This window comes from Marmota monax, unplaced genomic scaffold (assembly GCF_021218885.2).
Source record: "Marmota monax isolate L192 unplaced genomic scaffold, Marmota_monax_Labrador192_F-V1.1 WCK01_AAM20220418_F8-fsc00212, whole genome shotgun sequence".
Taxonomy (NCBI): Eukaryota; Metazoa; Chordata; class Mammalia; order Rodentia; family Sciuridae; genus Marmota; species Marmota monax.
Genome location: NW_026692413.1, coordinates 2540507 through 2563097, shown reverse-complemented (window position 1 = coordinate 2563097; position 22591 = coordinate 2540507). Strand labels below are relative to the sequence as shown.

The window sequence follows — 22591 nt, the reverse complement described above, 5'->3', positions numbered from 1 at the left end:
CTCAATGAAAGAATAATAATAATAGCAATAATAACGTGGAGTGGTCGATTAGATACAAATTATCTCACAAATATTGTGTACAGCTTGTAGTAAAACACCGCAGACATTTAGAAATGCTATAGAAGTTTTAAAAAATGCAAAACTAGTCTATTGTAAAACAGATTTCACCTGAAATACAGCTGCTATAACCAAGGCGCTGAAAGGTTATTCAGAGGCACACATCTGTCTTCCCACCCCTTCCACCCCCACCCCGCCCCCACATTACCCCAACTCCTTGCTCTTCCTAGAGTGGAGTGATCAAACAAACCTTACTCAGAGTAAACAATATGTATTGATCAGCATAAAAGGTTTGGAGGGAAATTGCCAGGGTGGCAGGGAACCTGAGGTCCCCACCTGAACTGCTTAATATAACTGTGTATCAGAGTTGAGAAGCCTGAATGTGTGTGTGTGTGTGTGTGTGTGTGTTTTCTTAGCATAAGTTAGAACCCCCTCAAAGAAAAGAAAAAGGAAAGAAAGAAAGAAAGAATTATAGCAATAATATAGAGTTATAGCAATAATATAGAATATTAAAATGAAGAGAAGAGGTAAAAGAGAAAGAAATCCGCTCTGCTCCCAGTGCGGCTGGCCTCCTCTCTTCCTCCAGTCAGAGATCGTGGCACGATGTGTCTGTTTTCACGGTGTGAGAATAAACCTCATGCGGCTGCTGATCCCCTGGCGGAGTCATTCTTTTTTCTTTTTGTCTTCGATTACAGAACCAGACACGCACCACTTCTTTCTCCAACTGGAGGCTGTCTGCCAGCGAGGAGATCTCCTGCGCGGCAGGCTTGGGACACTTGAGGAAATGCGTCTCCAGTACGCCCTTGACACTCACCTCGATGGAGGTTCGCTTCTTGCGCTTGCGGCCCTGGGCGGCGATCTTGTCAATGCTGGTCGGGCTCCCTGTGGATGAATCCGCCTCTTCCAGCCACTTGTTCAGCAAGGGCTTCAGCTTGCACATGTTCTTGAAGCTCAGTTGCAAGGCCTCAAACCTGCAGATAGTGGTCTGCGAGAACACGTTGCCATACAGTGTGCCCAGCGCTAGCCCCACGTCGGCCTGCGTGAAACCCAACTTGATTCTTCTTTGTTTGAATTGTTTGGCGAACTGTTCCAACTCATCTGAGGTTGGCGTCTCCTCGTCTGAGTGGTCCTGGCAGTGGTGTGAACCAAGTTCGCCATGGTCTGGGGGCTCACGGAGCACAGGATGCAGGTTCTGTGTGGAGGCGGCTGCCGGCGGTGGGGTGAGTCCCCCGTGCTCCAGCATGCCGCTCACGGTGAAGCCGGGCTGTGAATACACGTTAAGGGGTTGGCCGCTTGACGTGATGGACGGGTTTGGAGCTGGGCTCGTCCCCCAGGCGTTTGGGTGGTTAGTGTGCGGAGAGTGGTGGGCTACGTGTGGCGAGCGGTGATGGATGATCGAACCCAACTGCAGGTCTTCACGTCCGGGCTTCACGTCCTGCTGGTCCAGAGGGCTGGTGGCTAGCGTGGAGGACCAAGGGCCCCCGTCGCTCAGACTGGTCACCCAATGATGCCCGAGGGGATGCCCATTGCTGGGAACTCCCTGCAAGTATTCACTTTGGAGAAGTTTTTGAGGATTGCGGAAAGGACTCCCCTGCTGCATGCCCGCAGAGTCCGCATGGACTAGGGAGCTGGAACTGAGAATGCTGTAGGGATTCGAGGCAGCTGTGGCCATGGTCGGTGAGGATCCCCTACTAGTTATAATGTGGCAAAGGGAGCAGCTTCAGCCTTTGACATCTACGGTGCGGGGGAGCCAGAGCCGCTAGTGGCGGGTTACCGGCACTGGCCATGGCCAATTGCAGTGCGTTTTGGCCTGGCCAGGCGTGAACACAGCCAATGGTGGCGCAGGAGGCCGATCTAGCTTTCCAAATTAGGCTGGCGAAGCTCTGGAGTTTCAGCGAGACCCAAGCAGGAAGTGAATCAATCTTTGGGTTCCATTGGCTGCCTAGCACACAGTGTCTCTTTTGGTTAACCCTTTCCCTCCTCCCGTCAGATTAAGCGAGTGTTTGTGGTTGGAAAGGGGAGGAAGTATTTGTGTGAGGGTATGGGGAGTTGAGGCGGCAAACTGGGATTTTTAAAACTCCGCTTAGTTCATTTAGATTGTCATAAAGAATGAAAGAGAAATGTAAACAAGTCTAAATATCATTTTAATCTTAATACATAAGGATTTTTCAGACTCACTTAGCATTCTGATTTAGTGTTTACCGGGGATTGCAAAACGAAATACCGCTACAAACTTTGAGGAAAGCAACGACTTCTATAGGAGCCTAAATCAATGAATTCATGAATCCATTAAGAGATATTTCAGTTTACTTTATTTATCTCAGTTATCACTTATAAGAAACACGACTACAAGAACTGAAAGTACCTGAGATGACCAGTTTCTTCCGAAAATTGAGGTATTATAAGAAAGTAAAATTTAATGTGATTATGGCAAAATTTAGTTATTTTGAAGTTTGCTTCCCAATTCAGTTGGTCATTTGGAAGCCTAACTTGATTACTACTCCATGTCAGTTCTTATCAGAAGTCCCACAACTTCTATAAAAAAGCACTGTTTGCTGAAGCCGGCAGCCCTCATTCACACTCACGCCAGGCACTCAGCGGACCCCCTCCCAGTAGATAAACAGGAAATTATTCACTACTCTTCTTCTTCTTGCCGTCTTCTTGAAATTTTTGTTTAAAACATTTACCCACCGCTCCCCTGCTAAACTTAAGAAAATGTGTATCATTTACAGTGCCCAAGATATTCAGTGAAAGTGAGGCAGTTTGGCAGCTAATATGCTCACCTCCTCCTGCCTAATTCCTATCCAGCTCAAATTTGCGTTCAGCTTGGGAAAACGGGACTATTTTTTTTTTCTACGTTTTGATTAGAAAAAGAGACAAGAAAGACTCCTATCTTTTTAAGCTTTTATAAATTTGTGACGGACAAGTGTATGTGCTCCACAGCCCCGAACAAAATCGTTGCTTGGAAGCAGAGTTGGAGAGAAATGCAAAGATTTTAGATTTACTCTATTTGAGAAAAGGCAACACCCAATATCCAAGACGAAATCTGAAGTTTAAAAATGACCGTTCATTGCATAATTTTGGAGGTAACCTAGCTGCATAATTATATTTGCACTTACAGAAGACGGCATCAGAGTTCGCTTATTGGTTTGAAATTCCATTAAATATATTGCAAGAGCTCCTAGGTTAAGCTTGATTTAAATTTGCATACATTTTCATATATTTAGCAGAAATAAAAGAAGGCTTGCAGCTACCAGAAAGTCATTAAGGCATTAGTTTCTCTAAGAAGACAGATCTGAAGAAAATGAGAAAAGTAAAAACAAGGTGAGCTTATTCTGCCATTCTTTATATACTAAAAAGCATGTATTTCCTGTGAAATTAGTGATTTCTTAGAAGGGCACAGAGCAATAGGAACTAATATTGGTAAATGTAAATGTGTTCATTAGAGAGGAAAACCTGGCATCTGGTGGAGATCTAGTTCTTTCTTTCTATTTTTTCTCTTAAAAAAAGATAAACACTTAGTAATTATTGGTGGAGAGGATCATTTGCTATCTCCCCCCTTCCCCCTTTTCTCATTGAAATTGTAGCTTCATTTGCTGATGTCCTATTGTAAGGGCTTATCTGATTTTAACCTAGAAATTGATTTTCTCTCTCTTTCTCTCTCTCTCTCTCTCTCTCTCTCTCTCTCTCTCTCTCTCTCTCTCTCTCTCCCTCCCTCCCTCCCTCCCTCCCTCCCTTGGTCCCTAGCTCCTGATCTCCAGCTCTTTAGCTTTCTCGCTCCCTCTCCCTCTTTCTTCCCCTCCTCTTTTAAGTACACACTGTCTTTTTCTCTGTCTGTATGTATCTCTTCTCATTTTTTGCCAAGGAACGTCAGTTCTTCTAACAGCCAAATGTGTGCATCTTCCTTTGCAAAAATGCAAACTCATTTGTGCATGAACTTCTGCTTCTGGAAGGCAATAAGAACGTATTAAAATCACACAAATAAAAGTTTTAGTTGTTCCAATAGAATGTCTGTTCAAGGATCCATTTGGCAGTCTGTGTTGGGTCAGCTTGGAGTTCAGAGGGAAGTAAATTGAATAAACTGTGCAAAAAATTATCAGGATCATTGCCATGTTTAGTTGTTGGTAAGTTCCCCACCCCTAGCTCACAGCTGCATTTGGGTGAAAGAGCTAATCTTAGTTTGGTCATTCAAGGAGTTAAGATAATTTTCAACTGACAAGGCTTTCACATGAAGAAGGGACTCTTTTCCAATTCTGATTTGTTTGAGTTCTTAAAATCAACCTTCATCTTGCTCATGGCCTCCCATTCTGATACCGGATACCGGGATTTACAGCAGGTCAAAAGTGGTTCAGACCATTTGCTCTAAAGTTGGGGGTGAGGAGAGTAGCAAGGAAGGGGCATCAACATACAAAAACAGGTTTTTCACAGTCTTGTTTTACAGACTTTAAGAATCACTTCTATCAGGAGCAAAAATCTTTGTCATCATCTTTCTCTGCCTCTCTCATTTTTACAAATTGTTCACATGAATACAGATGCTGCATATTGAATTCAGGTGTAGTCACATCCTATAGCAGCTGTGATAGAATCTTCTCTTGCATGCATCCTTTTTAAAAATATCTGCATATAGTCAAATCTTCTTGCTGTTCTAACTAATCTACTGGAGAGGTTTCCTTCGCCCTCTCCTGTCAGTCTAACTTCCCAAGTGTAACAGATGCCGCTCTCAAGCGCTCCTTTCTGCGGCTTCTCTTTATTCAGCCTCGCATATTTCTCCCCATGATCTGGGTTTCCATAGAGAGAGGAATAAAAGGGGGGACCATGGTCACAAATCCCCTGCCCCATGCAAAATAAAAGAGCCTCATTCAATAGACGACCCTGTCTGGACATGGGAGCAAAATAAGTCCATGCGAAGCTACTGTTGCAAAGATCTGGTAACTTATTTTTCATAGACTGCATTTTGCCTTAAACACCGAGTTACCATTGGCAAACCTGCTCTCGCCTCAGCAGCTGCGCTAAATACACATCTAGCTGTGTTCCTCATCCAGATTCTGAAGTCCACTCAGGATCCTCATATATGATTCTTCCACCCCCCTCCCTGGAGCTAGGGTTTGAATAATATCACAATGGCAATGGAACCTACTGGTCTGGGACCTCTGAAAATCTCCCTAGAGAGAAACCCAGCTTTGAAGTGGATCAACTATAATTGTAGAGAGTCTACCACCTACCTCCAGCAAGGCAGCACAAGTTTGAATTCCTAGGCTAGGCAAATATTTGCCACAATCTTAGTTCCTGGTTGAGTTGCCTTCACACTCCAAGTGCCACCGGTTTTATACATCTCCCTTGCTTGTTTTTTAACAGGAGAATTCAGTTTTTTACTAAAAGAAAGTTAGGTTGTCTTGATATATTATATATGCTTTATTTGTCACTTGGAGGTTAGTAGTTGCTTTCCTTCCTCACTAGGTATAAGGATTTCTGAGAGTTTTTGCAGAAACCCAGGCCCCTCTCTTTCCACACAAGAAAGGACACACAAAAGAAATTAAGCAGATTAATGTGGTTCAGGTGGCACTCCTGTGGAAGCATGCAAGCATGGCTGCAGCTGGGCAGCCTGCATCAGGCTTCTTGGAACAACGCCCCAGCCATGGGGATTATGACTCTTGCAGATTTCATATTTGAGTGTAGATTAGGAATTTTCATTATGCTTACAAATTGCAAGAGGAGGGAGGAAGTAAGTCTGGGGCTGGAGCTGGCAGTGGGTGGAGGTGGGGTCCAGAAAGAAGTCCAAAAGGCCAGATTTGACTGTGTAATACACATGAAGCTCCAGACAGTAGGACATTGTATGTAGGCATGGCTACAAGATTGAAAACTTCACCTTCAACACAAGTTCACTTTGAAAACAGGACAAGTTAGATTGGGTTTGGTAGGAACAAGTGCACATTTTCTTTCTAAAACCCAGGAGCTCATAAGGGAAGGAAAATAATTGAACAGTCTCAAAGCTGCAGAGAAAGAAGCCTTTTTCCTGGTCTCTGTACACTGAGCTGATGAAATATTCTTGTGAGACACAACTGCCCTTCAGTGTACCAGCCCACTGCAGCTCTGCTTATACTTCTTTTCTTTACTTTTCTTTTTTTCCTTTCTCTCTTTCTTCTTGTATTTTTTTTCATCTGTATAGGCAGAAAGTAAGAGACTAAAATACCTTAGGGAAGAATGTTAAAAAAATGAATTTAGACAGCATGAGCAGACACTAGCCAAGGCTGACTAAAGCTCAATTAGTTCATTTTTAGAATCTCTGTTTTCTTTACAATTACATGAGGAAAATGATCTTTAAGGAGAAAAAGAGGGAGAAGGGAGAGAGTGACAGCATACAGCAAATGATGCAACAGAAATGGGGTAGCATAAAAATAGAATATTCCTCATGTAGCATTTATAACAAATACTTCAGTCTGCCAGAACTTTAGTTACTTAGCAAAACTGTATGTCGATGGAGAAGCACTGAGGCATTGTGTGGCTGGGGCGGCTGCCAGTAGGATGGTTAGAGGACAGTCAGGGACAATAGAGATCCTCAGTACTGAAGGAAAGGATGGTTCTTAGGATAGTTAGGGGACAGACAGGAACATTAGAGATCCTCATTACTAAGGGAAATGATGTTGGAACAGCTGCGTTGCCCAGGTCGCGCTGATCCACTCTCAGTTTCTCTTTGGTGTCACCTCTTCCTTGCTGCTCCTTTTGTCAGTGTGTGAACCCTGCTCTTTCATGGAGGGTTCCAGGGAAAGAACTCTTAAGGAGATAGCTATTGTGTACTAATCAGCATGGCTATAATTTCCAAGGCATCAATATTTGGGGTGTCTAGGAATCATTGTGGGCATTAACCAGTCACTCTTTTTGCCCTGAAGTTAAGTCTTGTTTTCCAGAATTCAATTGACAATTTTGCAAAATTCAGACCCCATGTGGAATTATCCTTTTATCTTTATTTTTTAAATGAAGTCCCAGAATGTTTATATATTTAAACTGCTGGGGTGGTTTTAATGTTTTGATTAGTCTCTTAAAATAGGAAATGGTAGCAGTATTTAAAGACTAGGAAAAATAGTTATAGCTGAATGATCAATCAGTGCTTCTTCAAGATTACCTATTACTTTAAACTCTACAGATTGGTATTCGAGGCACTAATAAGTCATGTAGTTGAACATTAGATGTTTTTTATAAGTCACTTTAGTAGTTAATAGAGCTGTCCCAAATTGAAATTCACTTCCTTCTTCATAGACATATTTAAGTTTTTAAAGTGCAAAATTCTAAGAATGTTCCAGCTTCATTTATAATTGTGTGTTTTTTCTACCCTTGCCCCTGCCCAATTATTATTTCAGTAAATATTATTTATCTGAAATGGCGAGCAATCCAATATCCATGTGGTTATGGGGCTATAGCAAGTTTGATTATATTTTGATATATAAGCTGCTTCTAAAAAAAGTTTTTGGTAAGTAATTTGCTGAGTTTCCAGGACTCACACCACCATTTCTGAGTCATATAATGGCAAGAATCTAAGTCTATCTTCTTAGAAAATGAGCAATTAATCATATTTAAATTGCTGTCATAATTCAGAAATGTTGATTATTGTTTTTCTCAAGTATTGTAAAGGTAAAGAAGGGGCTGGGAACTGAGTTTTGTGAGAAAAATTTATACACACAAACTATATATGTATATATGTGTACATATATATGCATATATATGTATATATGTGTATAGATGGAGAGTGTGTTTGGGGTAAAGTACACTTTGCACTGACATTTTGGAAACCCATTTTAAATGAGAATAGTAATGCTTCATGTATTATTAATTGTTGTTTTGATACTCCTTCTGGGGAAAGAATGTTGTCTTTCTGAATGTCCTTAAAATTTCCCTCTCCTATAAAATTTCATTGTAGTTTCTTGTGGATACATCAGTAGGGTCATCATGTGTGAGCACATGTACATGTTTGTGTGTGCTAGTCTCTGTATATTTTATATCCAAGTACTCTTCTGGAGTCTCTATCAGAAGAATCATGCCACTCACCAGGTCTTTGCCATTGCTGGGTTTGCTCCCTGCTGGCTTCACTGGCTGTGATTTTGCAATAGCATGATCCTTATTTAGGTGTTTCTGGGAACTCAAGTTTGTTCCAATCTAACAAGAGCTATAGCCAAAGATAATGAAGGAGCTGCCTCAAAGTGCCACACAAGGCAGTGGGAGGAAGGGGTGCAATCTGGGCAGCAGCAGGGCCCCTCATCCCCTGGGGAACTTGGGTAAGATACCAGGATGAGTTGGAGCACTATGAACTGATCCTTGCTTCTGGAGGCAGCAGCGGTTTGGGGGTGGGGAGGCTGAATACAGGTAGTTTGGTCAGAATCATAAGGTGGAGTTTAGTTGGAGTGTTCCACAGAGAAATTATATCTTACGATAACTCAGTGGATTGGCATTTGTTTTGGCCAAGTGATTTCTATTGTGATAACAAGGCAGCTGACAAAAGGACATTGTTTTGATAGTCAGGAGACTATGGACCCCACAGCCCCCTCACCTTGGGTGCCTCTTGTCTTCTATTTGGGAAGGGATCTGAAAAGTAGAAACAAGGCAGAATTCCCACTGTTGGAGATAGAGGGAGGAAGCAGGGCTTTAGGAGTGGGGCACCAAAGCAGCAGTGTTAGCTAAGGGACTTTACTGGGCTTTTTCACAGTGGTCAGCAGCTTGTTCTTTTGGAACAGGCTTGGGCTTTTTTAGTCTGGCTGAGAATCCTCGTACAGCCTTGGCGTCTTGCTTGGGCAGCCCCTCCAAGTTCCAAGACAATTTTTGACACTTGAACATGCTTAAAACCAATGTCTCCCTCCCTAGTCCTGCATCAAATTATGGTGCTCAAGGTACTGCTTTCTCAGGAGGAAAGGGCCTGCCCCTCACTGACAGATGCTTTGTGTCATCACAGCTCTACCTCAGTGACCCTATCCCCCACTGGGTGTGTACTCTGGAAGGCAGCATCCTCATGATTCTTCCTTTGTATTGGAGTGATAGTCACCCTAAATTATTTTGTCCAGCCACTAAGATGGTAATTCAGATCACTTTGAGAGAAGGAGGATTTGAATCTCTAAACCTCCTTAAAAAGAACAAATTTCCTGTTTTTACGAAACATTGGGACAGAAAAAAAAGGAAAACAGCAACAACAACCTAGGCTTCTAGGGAAAAAAAAATAGGACAATCTAAACATAAAGACTCAAATTTCTCTTGTACATCCTAAATAATCATTTTATCTTACTCAAACAATAGTGAGAAGGAGAATTTTTCTTTCCTCACATATCCTCTTCATAATAGTACTTTTGGAAAATGATGTGGTTTCACATTTACAAATCAAACTACAGTTCAATCATATCTGCATTCACATATTCACATTCACCTTTAAATATAATATTTCTCCTGATGCTTGATGTAAGCATGTAACTATGTATATTCATTTCTTCATAAACAAATGTTTCACTCATGCTTTTGAGTGTGTGTGTGTGTGCATGTGTGTGTGTGTGTGTGTATGACAGAGAGAGAGAAAGAGTGAGTGAGAGAGAGAGAGAGAGAGAGAGAGAGAGAGAGAGAGAAAGCATGAATACTAGCTAGAGAACTTGAGGGTTGAACCTTTGCATACTGAAAAACAAACCTATTTGATTGTAAATTGCCTTCATTAATGATCTCAGCTCAGAGTATGGATCCCAGCTCTACAAGCTGAGTCTTCTTTTAAAAGCTAGTTGACAGCTTTGTAAAAAAAACCCTGAGATCTGTCTTATACAAACACATTGTGATGGAGAGCATTTAAGTTCCTCTCTCTTTATACCCCTCAGAAGAGAGGAAATGCATTTTCAAATATATGTATTTGAATGCTAAACTAACTATAAAACATAATTAATTTATGTTTTATAGTTTAGCATTTGTTCCTGAAATTCTGCAAAATTCTCTAAATAGGATGAAAATAAGTCAAAACACACAAATAGAAACACTTTGGGAAAAGACTACAAATGGAAAGAAATTAAGCTTTACAGAAATACTTTTAGTGGCATGTGTTATATATATATATATATATATATATATATATATATATATATATATATATATTCTTTTCATGTGCTTATAGCAAGTCTTATCACAGACAATAAAATACAAAACTCTGTTTAAAAATCTATCCTATCACAGTTTTGAAGGAGGTATATCTTTATATGCTATGAAATAAAAACAAAGTAGTTACTGAAGTATGTGTAGAATGTTGGGGAATGAATCAGTGACGTTTTTGGTAAAAAAATAAAAATAAAAAACAGTTTATTTACGTATTACTAGCCTTTAAATATTAATTTTAAATTCTTTAAAATATTTGTTTGGAAATAAAATTTATCTCAGTGAGCATTACATCTTTAGGGGAAGATGCCTACTTTTGAAGGTGATTTTTTAAAAGTAAATATTATTCATGAAATAAACTATCTCTGATAAATAATGGAGAATTGTTGAGAAAGATAACTTGAATATGAAGGTTTTCTAGCTTACATTCTTATACTTGGACACTGATTTCTGGTGTGTTGGACTTTTTTCTCATTTGGTGGATTTGCTAACTGCTTTGAAATGACTAGTAGTGTATAAGTAGATTGCAAGTAAACCTAGTGAATTAAGATGATTCTCTATCAGTTTAATTTATGTTTTATAGTTAGTTTAGCATTCTGATTTGATTGCCTTAGTAATGCGAATTGCCTACAGCTGCTGATGATACAGCTTTAATTCTGTTTTAAAGGTCATGTAAACATGTGCCTGTAGCATAAGGAATGCAAATTCAATTCCCTTTTAATGTTTCCTCACATTCACTTCAGAGTCTTCACCTAGAAAATTAGCAGGATTTAATATAAAACTATTTTAATGCTATGATTTCATTAAAATCCTTTTTCAATGCTTTACTTTTCCTTTTGCAGGGTAAAGAAGTCTACCTCCGCTTTGCAGTGTATAGCTCATGCAACATACATCACTCATATTGGAGGCAGAAAAACATTTCCATTAAGATCTATTTACTTTTCTGATGCTTTTACGAATAAAGAGCTGAGGACTTCATTTCAGTCTCCCTGTAGCTGAAGGTAGAAAGGACACAAAACAAACTAGATAATCTCACCAAATTTTAGACTGCAACAATGTAGAATTTTCTAGTTCCAAATATTTTTACAAAATGAACACAAAATGAACAATGGGCTATGGAAAACAAATATTTAGAGGAAAAAAACATTTAACACAGAGCTGACACAGAGCAGAAAGCTTTAGTTGTTTTAAATTAATATGTAAAGCATGTAAATTATGGCCTCAAGTTTCCATGCCTTAAATATTGGTTGCTATGCAGACAGTTTATTTTACATTACTTTTTAAAATATATGAATCCCTTGAGAACAAGATTGTTCCATTAAATCATATTCAAATTTTTAGAAATGTTCTTTAAAAATTGAAGAAGTCTTTTAAAAATATGCAGTTGTTAGTAGAAGAGAAAGTCATTTGGGAATGAGTAAAGTGAATATGTAAAACATACCAGTTGAAATAAAGTAGAAAGTTTAACCTAATGCTTGTGGCTAAAACATTGTGCTATTTTATAATTTATACCTCTGTTCATCATATTTCTGTAAGTGAAACATTTTTTTTGTACTGCAGTTCAGCTGGAGATCATGTTTTCAGATATCTCCCCTCTTGGGTTGGATTAGCCAAATGATGGGAGTGTTAAAATCTATGTCTGTATCTACTATCAATCAATCCATCTATGCACACATAAATTTATTTGCTATCAGTTTGATATCATAACAAAAATAAATAAAATCACATATAAATGAAGCCTGAATGTGATCAGTCTCAAATGTAGTTTTGTTTAGTGATAAGGAACAGTAATTCAAAAGTTTGAGCTTCAACATTGAAACACATTTCCTATTGCACGAAACGTGTTTTCTTCTGTGATGGTGTTTAGAATTGATGAGACACAATATGTGAATAATCATGAATGCCAGAAGAAAGGTCTGTGATCGTGAACATCTTAGGTGGTGTTCTAAATGTTTGATTTTTTTTTTTTCAAATTTTGCAGCTGGGTTGTTGTTTGCACTTTTGTAGCACTACTCCTTTTCCCCTCTTCTTAATAGGGGGGAACTGAACAATCAAAGTTTACAGTTGAAGCCTGGAGAAAATGTTGCTTTTCATTAACACTCTGGACTCTAGCAGTATAACACTGCTGAGATAGCCGATTGATGACAAAATCGGCATGAAAATAAACTCCATTGTCTGTGATTTGTCCCACTTGCTTTATATTAATGTAAGTTAGAAAGTTAGAATTGAAAGTGTTGAAGATGGGGTTGTTTTGATTTTGTTTTTGTTTTTGCATAGTTTTGGTTTTAGAATGAAAGCCATAACTAGGAAAGCTATATTATATATAAATTGTAAAATTCCCCATTATGTTTTGCCTTTGGTAGAAAAATTTAGCTATGATTATTTTTGCTTAAGAAAATTTAAATTCTGCAATTATGAAGTCCTACATATTTTTCTTTAGGAGAATTTGACATTTTGAACAATAGATTCAAATGAGCAGATTTATAATTATCATCCTGATTTAAAATTTTAAGTAGTCTACTCACAAATGTCCTTTTGTCTTTTAAAATAGACTTGGACAGTAAATAAAATAAAATTCCCAAACTAGATCACTGCATGGAGATTTATATGCTGTATTTGAGCTGAATGAGCATCACTCACTCATTTTCATATGGACATCTAATGTCACATTAGCCAGATCATACTGTTTCCACAGGTGTCAGTTTCAAACTAGGTATATATTTTTATTTGATAGTGATATCAGCATCATTATTCTGGAAATTGATACAGAAATATACTTGAAAGTTAACTGAATCTCTTGTACCAAATGGGAGAATACTGCATATGTGAATATCATTTGTCTTAGGTTAAAGCTTTTCCTGGAGTAGCTACACTGAGGAAAATATTTAAAAAATTAACAGCAAACTCTCCCCCTTCCCTGGCAACAAAAAGAAAACTCGTGACATTTTTATTCAACCCAGGCATGCTGTAGTCTACTTGCAAAACTGCTAATGGTTATGCTTCCTTACATTTCATGCACACACACATATATCCTGAAAACAAATCAGGGTGCTTTTTAATTCAGCTAAACCGATTTTCAATTATTTTCTGCTTTCTTTCAACTGTGATTCATACAATGTTCTAATGTCCTGTAACTTTCCCTATTGAGCAATGGTACTTTCTATGTGTGTTCTGAGAATGAATCATTTGAACACAAACAAGTTATATGGAAGCACTTTGTGGCTGATTCTATTAATTTTATGCTTACTAACTTGGATTAAAAATAAAGAGGTTTAAATAACTATTACATTTAAAATAGCATTTTACAGCATCTTTGGTAGTTTCTTGTCAAATCTCTAAATAGTCATATAAATGGGAAATCTTCATTATGTATATTCAATGAAACTTTACACATTTACTTAAAATCAACTTCACTAGAATAACTGAGAAACAATGTGCTTGAAACAATGAATCACAATTTGACATTTCCTAATAATGTATGTTCTTGTATGTTCTACTATGTGTTTTTCTTCGTTATCTTCTTATATCTGAAGTTCTATTCCCACCCCCCTTCCCTCCGCCCCATGTATTTGATCATTTCTCCAAGTCCCTTGGCTGAACCAATCTCTTTTCATGCAGAGGATAAAAAGAGAAGAACTTCAAAGTAGGTTCAGGTAATTAACAGCTGAGGGGAATATAATCTAAACCATAGGCCCTGCTTTGCACCCAGGCTGGCTCTCTGAGCCAGCCGGCAAGGGAGTGACTATTCCCTATAGCATCTAAATCTGCTTCCTCTGAACAGCTCTGCCAGGCCTCCAGTTATCACATCTGCATTTCAAACACCATGGCTCTGGCATTAATTATTAATTAGCCTACAGTCACCCTAGAGGATTCAAGTTCCAGTCTGCACATACTTATTCATTGACCTCTATCTTAGTTTTTGTTGGGGGAAAAAACTCAGTAGAATGCTTAATAATTTCCTTTCTCCTAGACCTTCTGTTCTAGTTTCATGGAGGGGAAACAGCATATTTTCCAAGTGGGAATAATCATAGAGTAACCCCCAAATTTGTTTACAGTAAAAGCTTCTGTCAAAAGTTGGGTACATATAGAAGGAGTGAAATGATTATAGACAGTATTAAATATTGAAGGTAATTTTTAATGTTCAACAAATTGATTGGCTATAATTTCCTTAAATTGAGGGATAAAGTAATGAGACAAAGCCAAATATTCTTTAGTTCTCAACACAACTGCAGAGCTTGTGATGTTCACTAAAATTTTATCCTGGAGTAAAATATGTGTATGATCAATGAAAATTGGTTGTAGATAATGCTGAAAGCAGGAATGTCCAACAAAATTAAACACAGAAATGATTTTTTAAAAAGATAGATCTTCTCATCTTTGGTTTATTTAAAAATAAATGAAAGGAGCTCCTTATTATCAGTAAATATTTTCATGTATATATTAAATTATAATGTCATTTGTAGCACACCTTTAGACTTATGTGTGGAAGCCTTTATAGACCAGCACAGAAGTTAATTGAGTTAGCTAAAAGTTAAGCAGAGCTGGGTTTATGCCTCATCCCTACCACTTACTATGTGACCTTTTATCCTATAACATCTCTGAGACTTGACTTCCCTTTAGGAAAATGAGGGTAGCATTGTGGGACTGATATTAGAATTAAATGACATAATGCATAAAAAAATTCATCATCATTACTTACATATAGTAATAGTCAATAATTGTTAGTTATTATTACAAATATTGTTCCATTATTTTATTGTGAATTTTCTATAGTTTGTGTTAATTTCATTTTATTTAAATTTCAATGCATTTCCTTCCCAATATAATCCTTTTGAACAACCATATATGAGTACGTCCCCTGCTGTTATACTCCTAAAATACAATCAACAGTGCCCTTACCAACACTCATTTGCTGTTAGAACCATGTACTTCTTCAAATCTAAATCACGTTTCCTTATTATTTTAAGGCAGTTCTTTTGGTATCTACTAATTACTGTTGAAAATCTCTCCCTTTAATGCAAGACACATTGTACGGCTTTCCCAAATATTTCTACCTTTATCTTGGACCTGTGTAGTCTCTTTTGTACCCACATGCTTTTAAGTTATCCCCTTTTCCTGTAATTCATCCAGGAACCATTTGCAGAATAAATGTGACAAGAGTGAGATTCGGGCACAGACTGGGAGTCTGTCTCAACAAAAATTGAAAATAACTGTCGCATCACTAACATTGAACATTTTGGTGACTCTCCTTACCTTTGTCTTTGCTTTCAAGTATCAAATATAATCAAGTTAATACTTTATAATTAATTTTACAATATGATATTTCATATTAATATAATAAGATTTAAGTACTTATTTAAAGTTTTATCTCTTGAAATATCTGTTAAGCTTTACAAAGATCCATTAGTTAACATTCTATGAAAAATTTTTATTTCAAATTATGAATTTCTTATCATCCAGTAAAAATTTATTTTCATGTCTACCAAGTGAAATACATGAGATTTCAAAGATAAAAAGACTTCATATGATTATATAATTCAGGCCCCTCATATTAAATTTTATGTCATCTGTTAAAAAGCACCACATCTATAGCAGTCCTGCCTAGTAAGTTCAGAAAAAGAGAGTTAGTTTAACATGTTGATTTTTTGGCTCCTAAAGAATGCCCTAGGATTTATTTAAGTTCTTACAATTTTAAAAAGAAATAATAATGACAGGAGGTGGGGTTTTGGCTCAATGGAAGAGCGCTTGCCTAGCATGTGTGAGGCACTGAGTTTGATTCTCAGCACTGCATATAATTAAATGAACAAAATAAAGGCCCCTCAATATCTAAAAATTTTAAATAATAATAATAATGGCATATCTATAAGTAACAATCAATGGTTTAAGAACTAAAGACATTGAAATTGTTAATAAAAAGTTTGTGTGATCATATTATTGTACAGAGTAAAATAAATTAATACAGATAATATTTCCAGTGAGCTACACCAGGTACTTTCTCTGGGAAATTATAGAATCGTAGTTCATCATCTCTATAGTCATGTCAACTAGCCTATGTGTGTGTGTATATATATATATATATATCTTGTTCATAGTTTCAGATTTGGATAACATAATTTGAAATTATTTTTTTTCCTTTACTACAGATGGTCTTTGGTTTTTTTTTTAATTTTTATTGTTGGTTGTTCAAAACATTACATAGTTCTTGACATATCATATTTCACACTTTGATTCAAGTGGGTTATGAGCTCCCATTTTTACCCCGTATACAGATTGCAGAATCACATCAGTTACACATCCATTAATTTACATATTGCCATACTAGTGTCTGTTGTATTCTGCTGCCTTTCCTATCCTCTACTATCCCCCCTCCCCTCCCCTCCCCTCCCCTCCCCTCCCCTCTTCTCTCTCTACCCCATGTACTGTAATTCATTTCTCCCCCTTGTTTTTTTTTCCCTTTCCCCTCACTTCCTCTTGTATGTAATTTTGTATAACCATGAGGGTCTCCTTCCATTTCCATGCAATTTCCCTTATCTCTCCCTTTCCCTCCCACCTCTCATCCATGTTTAATGTTAATCTTCTTCTCATGTTCTTCCTCCCTACTCTATTCTTAGTTACTCTCCTTATATCAAAGAAGACATTTGACATTTGTTTTTTAGGGATTGGCTAGCTTCACTTAGCATAATCTGCTCTAGTGCCATCCATTTCCCTGCAAATTCCATGATTTTGTCATTTTTTAATGCAGAGTAATACTCCATTGTGTATAAATGCCACATTTTTTTAATCCATTTGTCTATTGAAGGGCATCTAGGTTGGTTCCACAGTCTTGCTATTGTGAATTGTGCTGCTATGAACATTGATGTAGCAGTGTCCCTGTAGTATGCTCTTTTTAGGTCTTTAGGGAATAGACCGAGAAGGGGAATAGCTGGGTCAAATGGTGGTTCCATTCCCAGCTTTCCAAGAAATCTCCATACTGCTTTCCAAATTGGCTGCACCAATTTGCAGTCCCACCAGCAATGTACAAGTGTACCCTTTTCCCCACATCCTCGCCAGCACTTGTTGTTGTTTGACTTCATAATGGCTGCCAATCTTACTGGAGTGAGATGGTATCTTAGGGTAGTTTTGATTTGCATTTCTCTGACTGCTAGAGATGGTGAGCATTTTTTCATGTACTTGTTGATTGATTGTATGTCCTCCTCTGAGAAGTGTCTGTTCAGGTCCTTGGCCCATTTGTTGATTGGGTTATTTATTTTTTTGTTGTTTAACTTTTTGAGTTCTTTGTATACTCTGGATATTAGGGCTCTATCTGAAGTGTGAGGAGTAAAGATTTGTTCCCAGGATGTAGGCTACCTATTTACCTCTCTTATTGTTTCTTTTGCTGAGAAAAAACTTTTTAGTTTGAGTAAGTCCCATTTGTTGATTCTAGTTATTAACTCTTGTGCTATGGGTGTCCTATTGAGGAATTTGGAGCCCGACCCCACAGTATGTAGATCATAGCCAACTTTTTCTTCTATCAGATGGCTTGTCTCTGATTTGATATCAAGTTCCTTGATCCATTTTGAGTTAACTTTTGTGCATGGTGAGAGAAAGGGATTCAGTTTCATTTTGTTGCATATGGATTTCCAGTTTTCCCAGCACTATTTGTTGAAGATGCTATCCTTCCTCCATTGCATGCTTTTAGCCCCTTTATTAAATATAATATTGTTGTAATTTTGTGGATTGGTTTCTGTGTCCTCTATTCTGTACCATTGGTCCACCTGCCTGTTTTGGTACCAATACCATGCTGTTTTTGTTACTATTGCTCTGTAGTATAGTTTGAGATCTGGTATCGCTATACTGCCTGATTCACACTTCCTGCTTAGAGTTGTTTTTGCTATTCTGGGTCTTTTATTTTTCCATATGAATTTCATGATTGCTTTATCTATTTCTACAAGAAATACCATTGGGATTCATAATTTGAAATTATATTGGGATAAAGTTCTAAACTGTTTTCAAAATAGTTTTGAAAAACTTTGAAAATTACAACTCTCACAATTTTGGTTTTTCTATTCTAAATACTGCTGTTTTTCAAGTAATGAATATGGAAAATAATTAATTTTTTTAATGAAACCAACCCAGACTTTGCTCCATGATTGCCCAAATAAATATCTGCTCCACCATGTTACCTAATGTATTTAAGAAATGAAATTTAGCTTTTATGATAATCAGAGTCCAGGAATTTGAATAATTCATATTTTGGGTTCAAATTCCATCTCTATCTCTCCCTAGATCTAAGGGAAAACAGTTGAAACTCTCTATACCTCAGTTTCTGCCCTAGAAAATGGAGATAAAAGGACATGGTTTACTGGGTTATCTCAAAATTAAAAAGGTAGTGTCTGGATATTGTCTAGATTTATTTCTACTACACAGCAGAGCATTCAGTGAAAGGTAGTTATCATTTTTTTCATATAAATGTATATTTCACAAATAACAGTTTTACCTAACAGTTTTACATATACAAAAGTGGAAAAAAATCCATTTGCAGGGAAGCATGTATTTTACATTTTATGATTATTTCAGTAAATTATATTGAATATAACTGATATGTTTCTTAATTTTTTTGGTAATCACCAGGAATTCTCATCTCTGTGCTTTACTATCATGTGGTAATACCCTTGGGCTACTGATGTATTACAAATCATGCTTTTCCTACCCCTAAATTATTCCAAGCTGCACTTTTCCAGACTTTTATCTGACTTTTCTTGTTTTATTTTTTGAATTTTCATGTTTAAATATAGCTGCCTGTAGTAGCCTCAAACTCATTCTTCCCTTTTTCTTTAATCAGCTATAGGCTCTTCAAAACAGAATAATGGCAGCCAATATGCATTGTGCTTTGCAGTCTATAAAAATGTACAATTGTATCTAAGAACTCATTTTATATTTTGTAAAGAATAGATATAATTATCCTGACTTTACAGATGGGAATGTGAAGGCTATGAAAGTTAAGAGATCCACCCTAAGTTCATATATGAATATACCACCAGTGTAATTCTACATCATAAACAATCACAAAAATGGGATTTTATATACCATGTACATATGATATGTCATAATACATTCTACTGTCATGTATAACTGAAAAGAACAAATAAGAACAATGAAAAAAAGAAAGTTAAGAAATGTGCCCAAAGTTTAACAGCCCAGATTCAAGCCTGATATTTAAAATACATTTTCACTAATTAGTTAACTTATCTTTACATTTGTTATAATTGTAGCTCACATGCCACCAATAAAATATGAATGTATAACTTAACCCCCCATGTGATTCCCCAGGTTGAGAAATGAATCATTGTTGAAAGAAGATATACAAATGGCCAACAGGTATATGAAAAATGCTCAACATCATCAATAATCAGGGAAATATAAAGCAAAGCCACAATGAGATATCAACACAATCCACCTAGGATAGCTATAATAAAAAAAAATTTTAAAATGCTGATAAGGGGGCGTGGACAAAGGAAAAACAATTATGCGCTGTTGGTGGGAATGTAAATTCTTACAATCATTGTATAAAACAGTATAAAAGAGTAAGAAGGCTTCAAAAATATCTAGAACTATAATATGATCCAGCAATTCCAATTCCTGGGATGTCCAATGAAAATAAAATCAGTATGTTAAAGGGGCATCTGGACTCCAATGTTTATTACAACATCGTTCACAACAGGAAAAAAAAATGGAATCAGCTGAAAAGTCCATCAATGAATAAATGGATTAATAAAATTTGGCCTACATTCACAATGGAATATTATTCAGCCACTTAAAGGTTGAAATTCTTGCACTAGAAACAACACATATGAAATTGAAGAAAATTATGCCAAGTTCAATAAACCAGGCACCGAAAGGTAAATATCATATGATCTCAATTGTGGTATCTAAAATATTGGTTTCATAGAAGTTGAAAATAGAATAGGGGTTATGAGAGGCTGGGGAGGGTACAGGGAAGGGAAGGATGAGGAAAGATGGGTCAGTGGGTACCAAGTTACAGTTCAATAAGAAGAATAAATTCTGGTGTTCTATTGCACAGCAGGATGATTACTAGGATAATGTATTCTAAACATATTTCTTTAACGCTAAGAGACAGGAATTTGAATGTTTTCTCCACAAAGAAATCATAAATGTTTTAGGAAATATATATTCTTTCTCTGATTTGAACAATACACAATTTACACATGTATCAAATTATCATGAGTATTCTTCTGTATGGATTCTTATGTTCATAAACTCGTATATTTGTTAGGCTTATCTATGTAGGATTGAAAGTGTTGAGTTGTAGGATATCTCTCATTTTACTAGATTACTCTAAATTATTTTCCAAAGTGTTGTGCTAATTAATGACCCCTTCACTCCAATACCCATTAAGGGTGTGAGATTTCTCATTGCTCCATATTACTGACAACATTTAAGGGAATTTTTAGATATTTAAATTTTAGCCAATCAGGTAGATGTGTATTGGTGTGTGTTTTAATTTGCAGTTACATAATTGCTAATTAAGATTAAGGCACATTTAGTATACTTGTTGATTAAGTGGTTTAGTTTTTCTCTTTTGATGTTCCTGTCAAATTATTTTCATATATTTATTAATTTATGCTATTTTACATAGATTTGTAGTATTTTTTGTCTTGAAAAGGATTAATTTGTTGGTTATAGTTTTTCAACTATTTTCTTCTTTTCTGTGCCTTACATTTTTAATCACTTAATATGTCTTTCAATGAATATAAATTCTTAATTCATCTTTTCCCTTATGGTTAATGCTTCTTATGGATTAGGAAATATTTTCTTCCCTTAAGAACACAAAGATGGGCTTCGGATGTGGCTCAAGCTGTAGTGCGCTCGCCTGGCATGTGCAGGGCGCTGTGTTCTATCCTCAGCACCACATAAAAATAAAATAAAGATGTTGTGTTCACCAAAAACTAAAAAATAAATATTAAAAAATTCTCTCTCTCTCTCTCTCTCTCTCTCTCTCTCTCTCTCTCTCTCTCTCTCAAAAAACAAAACAAAAAAAAGAACACATAGATATTCTCTTGTCATCTGAAGGCTTTATTGCTTTGTTTCCTACAAAGGATTTTAATCTCCATGGGGTAAATTTTTAAAGGCCATGTAAGATAAGATAGGTGCAAACCTGTTTTTATCATTATTACATATTGAAAACATTGTTTCACATTGTTAAATAAAAAGATCCTATATGCATTTATCCATTTCAATGGTCTAAAATCTAACTGGTATATTTATATACTTGTACCAATATAGTTTTTATTTCTATATTTTTATAAACCTTATAAACAAACTTGTCCCAATTTGATCTTCTATTTCCCCAAAGATATCTTGACTATTAATAATTGTTTGGTTTTGCATGTAATTTTAGAATAATCTGGTTAATTTTTGGAAAAAAAATCCAATTTAAATTTTGATTGGGGTTTCATTGAATTTTTACATGTTTTGGATATTCATGGTGTCCCAATCCATAAAAATAGCATCTTTCTCTATATTTAGGTCTTTAAATTTTCTGTTACTAAAATGCTATGTTTTTCCATACAAGTCTTGCTCATTATTTGTGAAATTATTGTGTATGTAGGTAATGTTTTAAAAATACCATTTTAAAAACATTGTTGGTGTTGTATAGAAATCCAGTTAACTTTTGCAACATGTTGTGTTTTGTTTTCATCAACATTGCTTTTTTTTGGACTTGAAAATAAATTTTTATTAAATAAAGAAAAGAATACAAATGAAGTATTATTTATGTATGTATTCCCAGCACATGGGAGGTCACCTGGCATCTGTTGCTCTGTAGTAAAACCTAAATGCTGCAAGTGGCCATCTCTTCTGCCATATAGGAAAAACCCATTGAGGAGGAAGCTCACGCTCAGGGAAAAGCAGGTGAGAACTGGTGTATAAGACAGAACTCTGAAGAGTCAGCCCTATACTCATTGATACTTGAAAATTGTTGATCCCTATACTTCCTTTTATATAAACCAGTGGATTCTTTCTTAGCCTGAACTAGTTTGAGTCAGGCTCCCGTACTTGCAACAAAAAACACCACCAACAACACAAACAAAAACTGTAACAGTTGGTTTGTCATGCTCAGTAGCTTCTGTATGTTGAAGTATGAAATATGATATGTCAAGAGCTATGTAATGTTTTGAACAACCAATAAAAAAAAGAAAGGAGTATAAGAGGAAAAAGACTTGAAGACAAGATACAGAAGGAGCTTCACTAAAATATAAAAAGTATAATTCCATGCAATAAACTTGATCTTTTTTTTTTTTCTGGTGCTGGGGATTAAACCCAGGGCCTTGTACATGCGAGGCAAGCACTCTACCTACTGAGCTATATCCCCAGCCCTAAACTTGATCTCATAATATAAAATAAAATATAGCAGTTCATTTACACTAGCACT

General features: G+C 36.5%; 1 protein-coding gene across 1 annotated transcript; it reads right to left on the bottom strand.

Annotated features, from left to right (window-relative positions):
• Window positions 1-278: 278 nt before the first annotated feature.
• Window positions 279-1734, bottom strand: Pou3f4 (POU class 3 homeobox 4). Its single transcript, XM_046442624.2, has one exon. The coding sequence runs from the start codon at window positions 1727-1729 to the stop codon at window positions 644-646; it is 1086 nt and encodes a 361-aa protein (XP_046298580.1). The 5' UTR covers window positions 1730-1734; the 3' UTR covers window positions 279-643.
• Between the last annotated feature and the right edge of the window lie 20857 nt (window positions 1735-22591).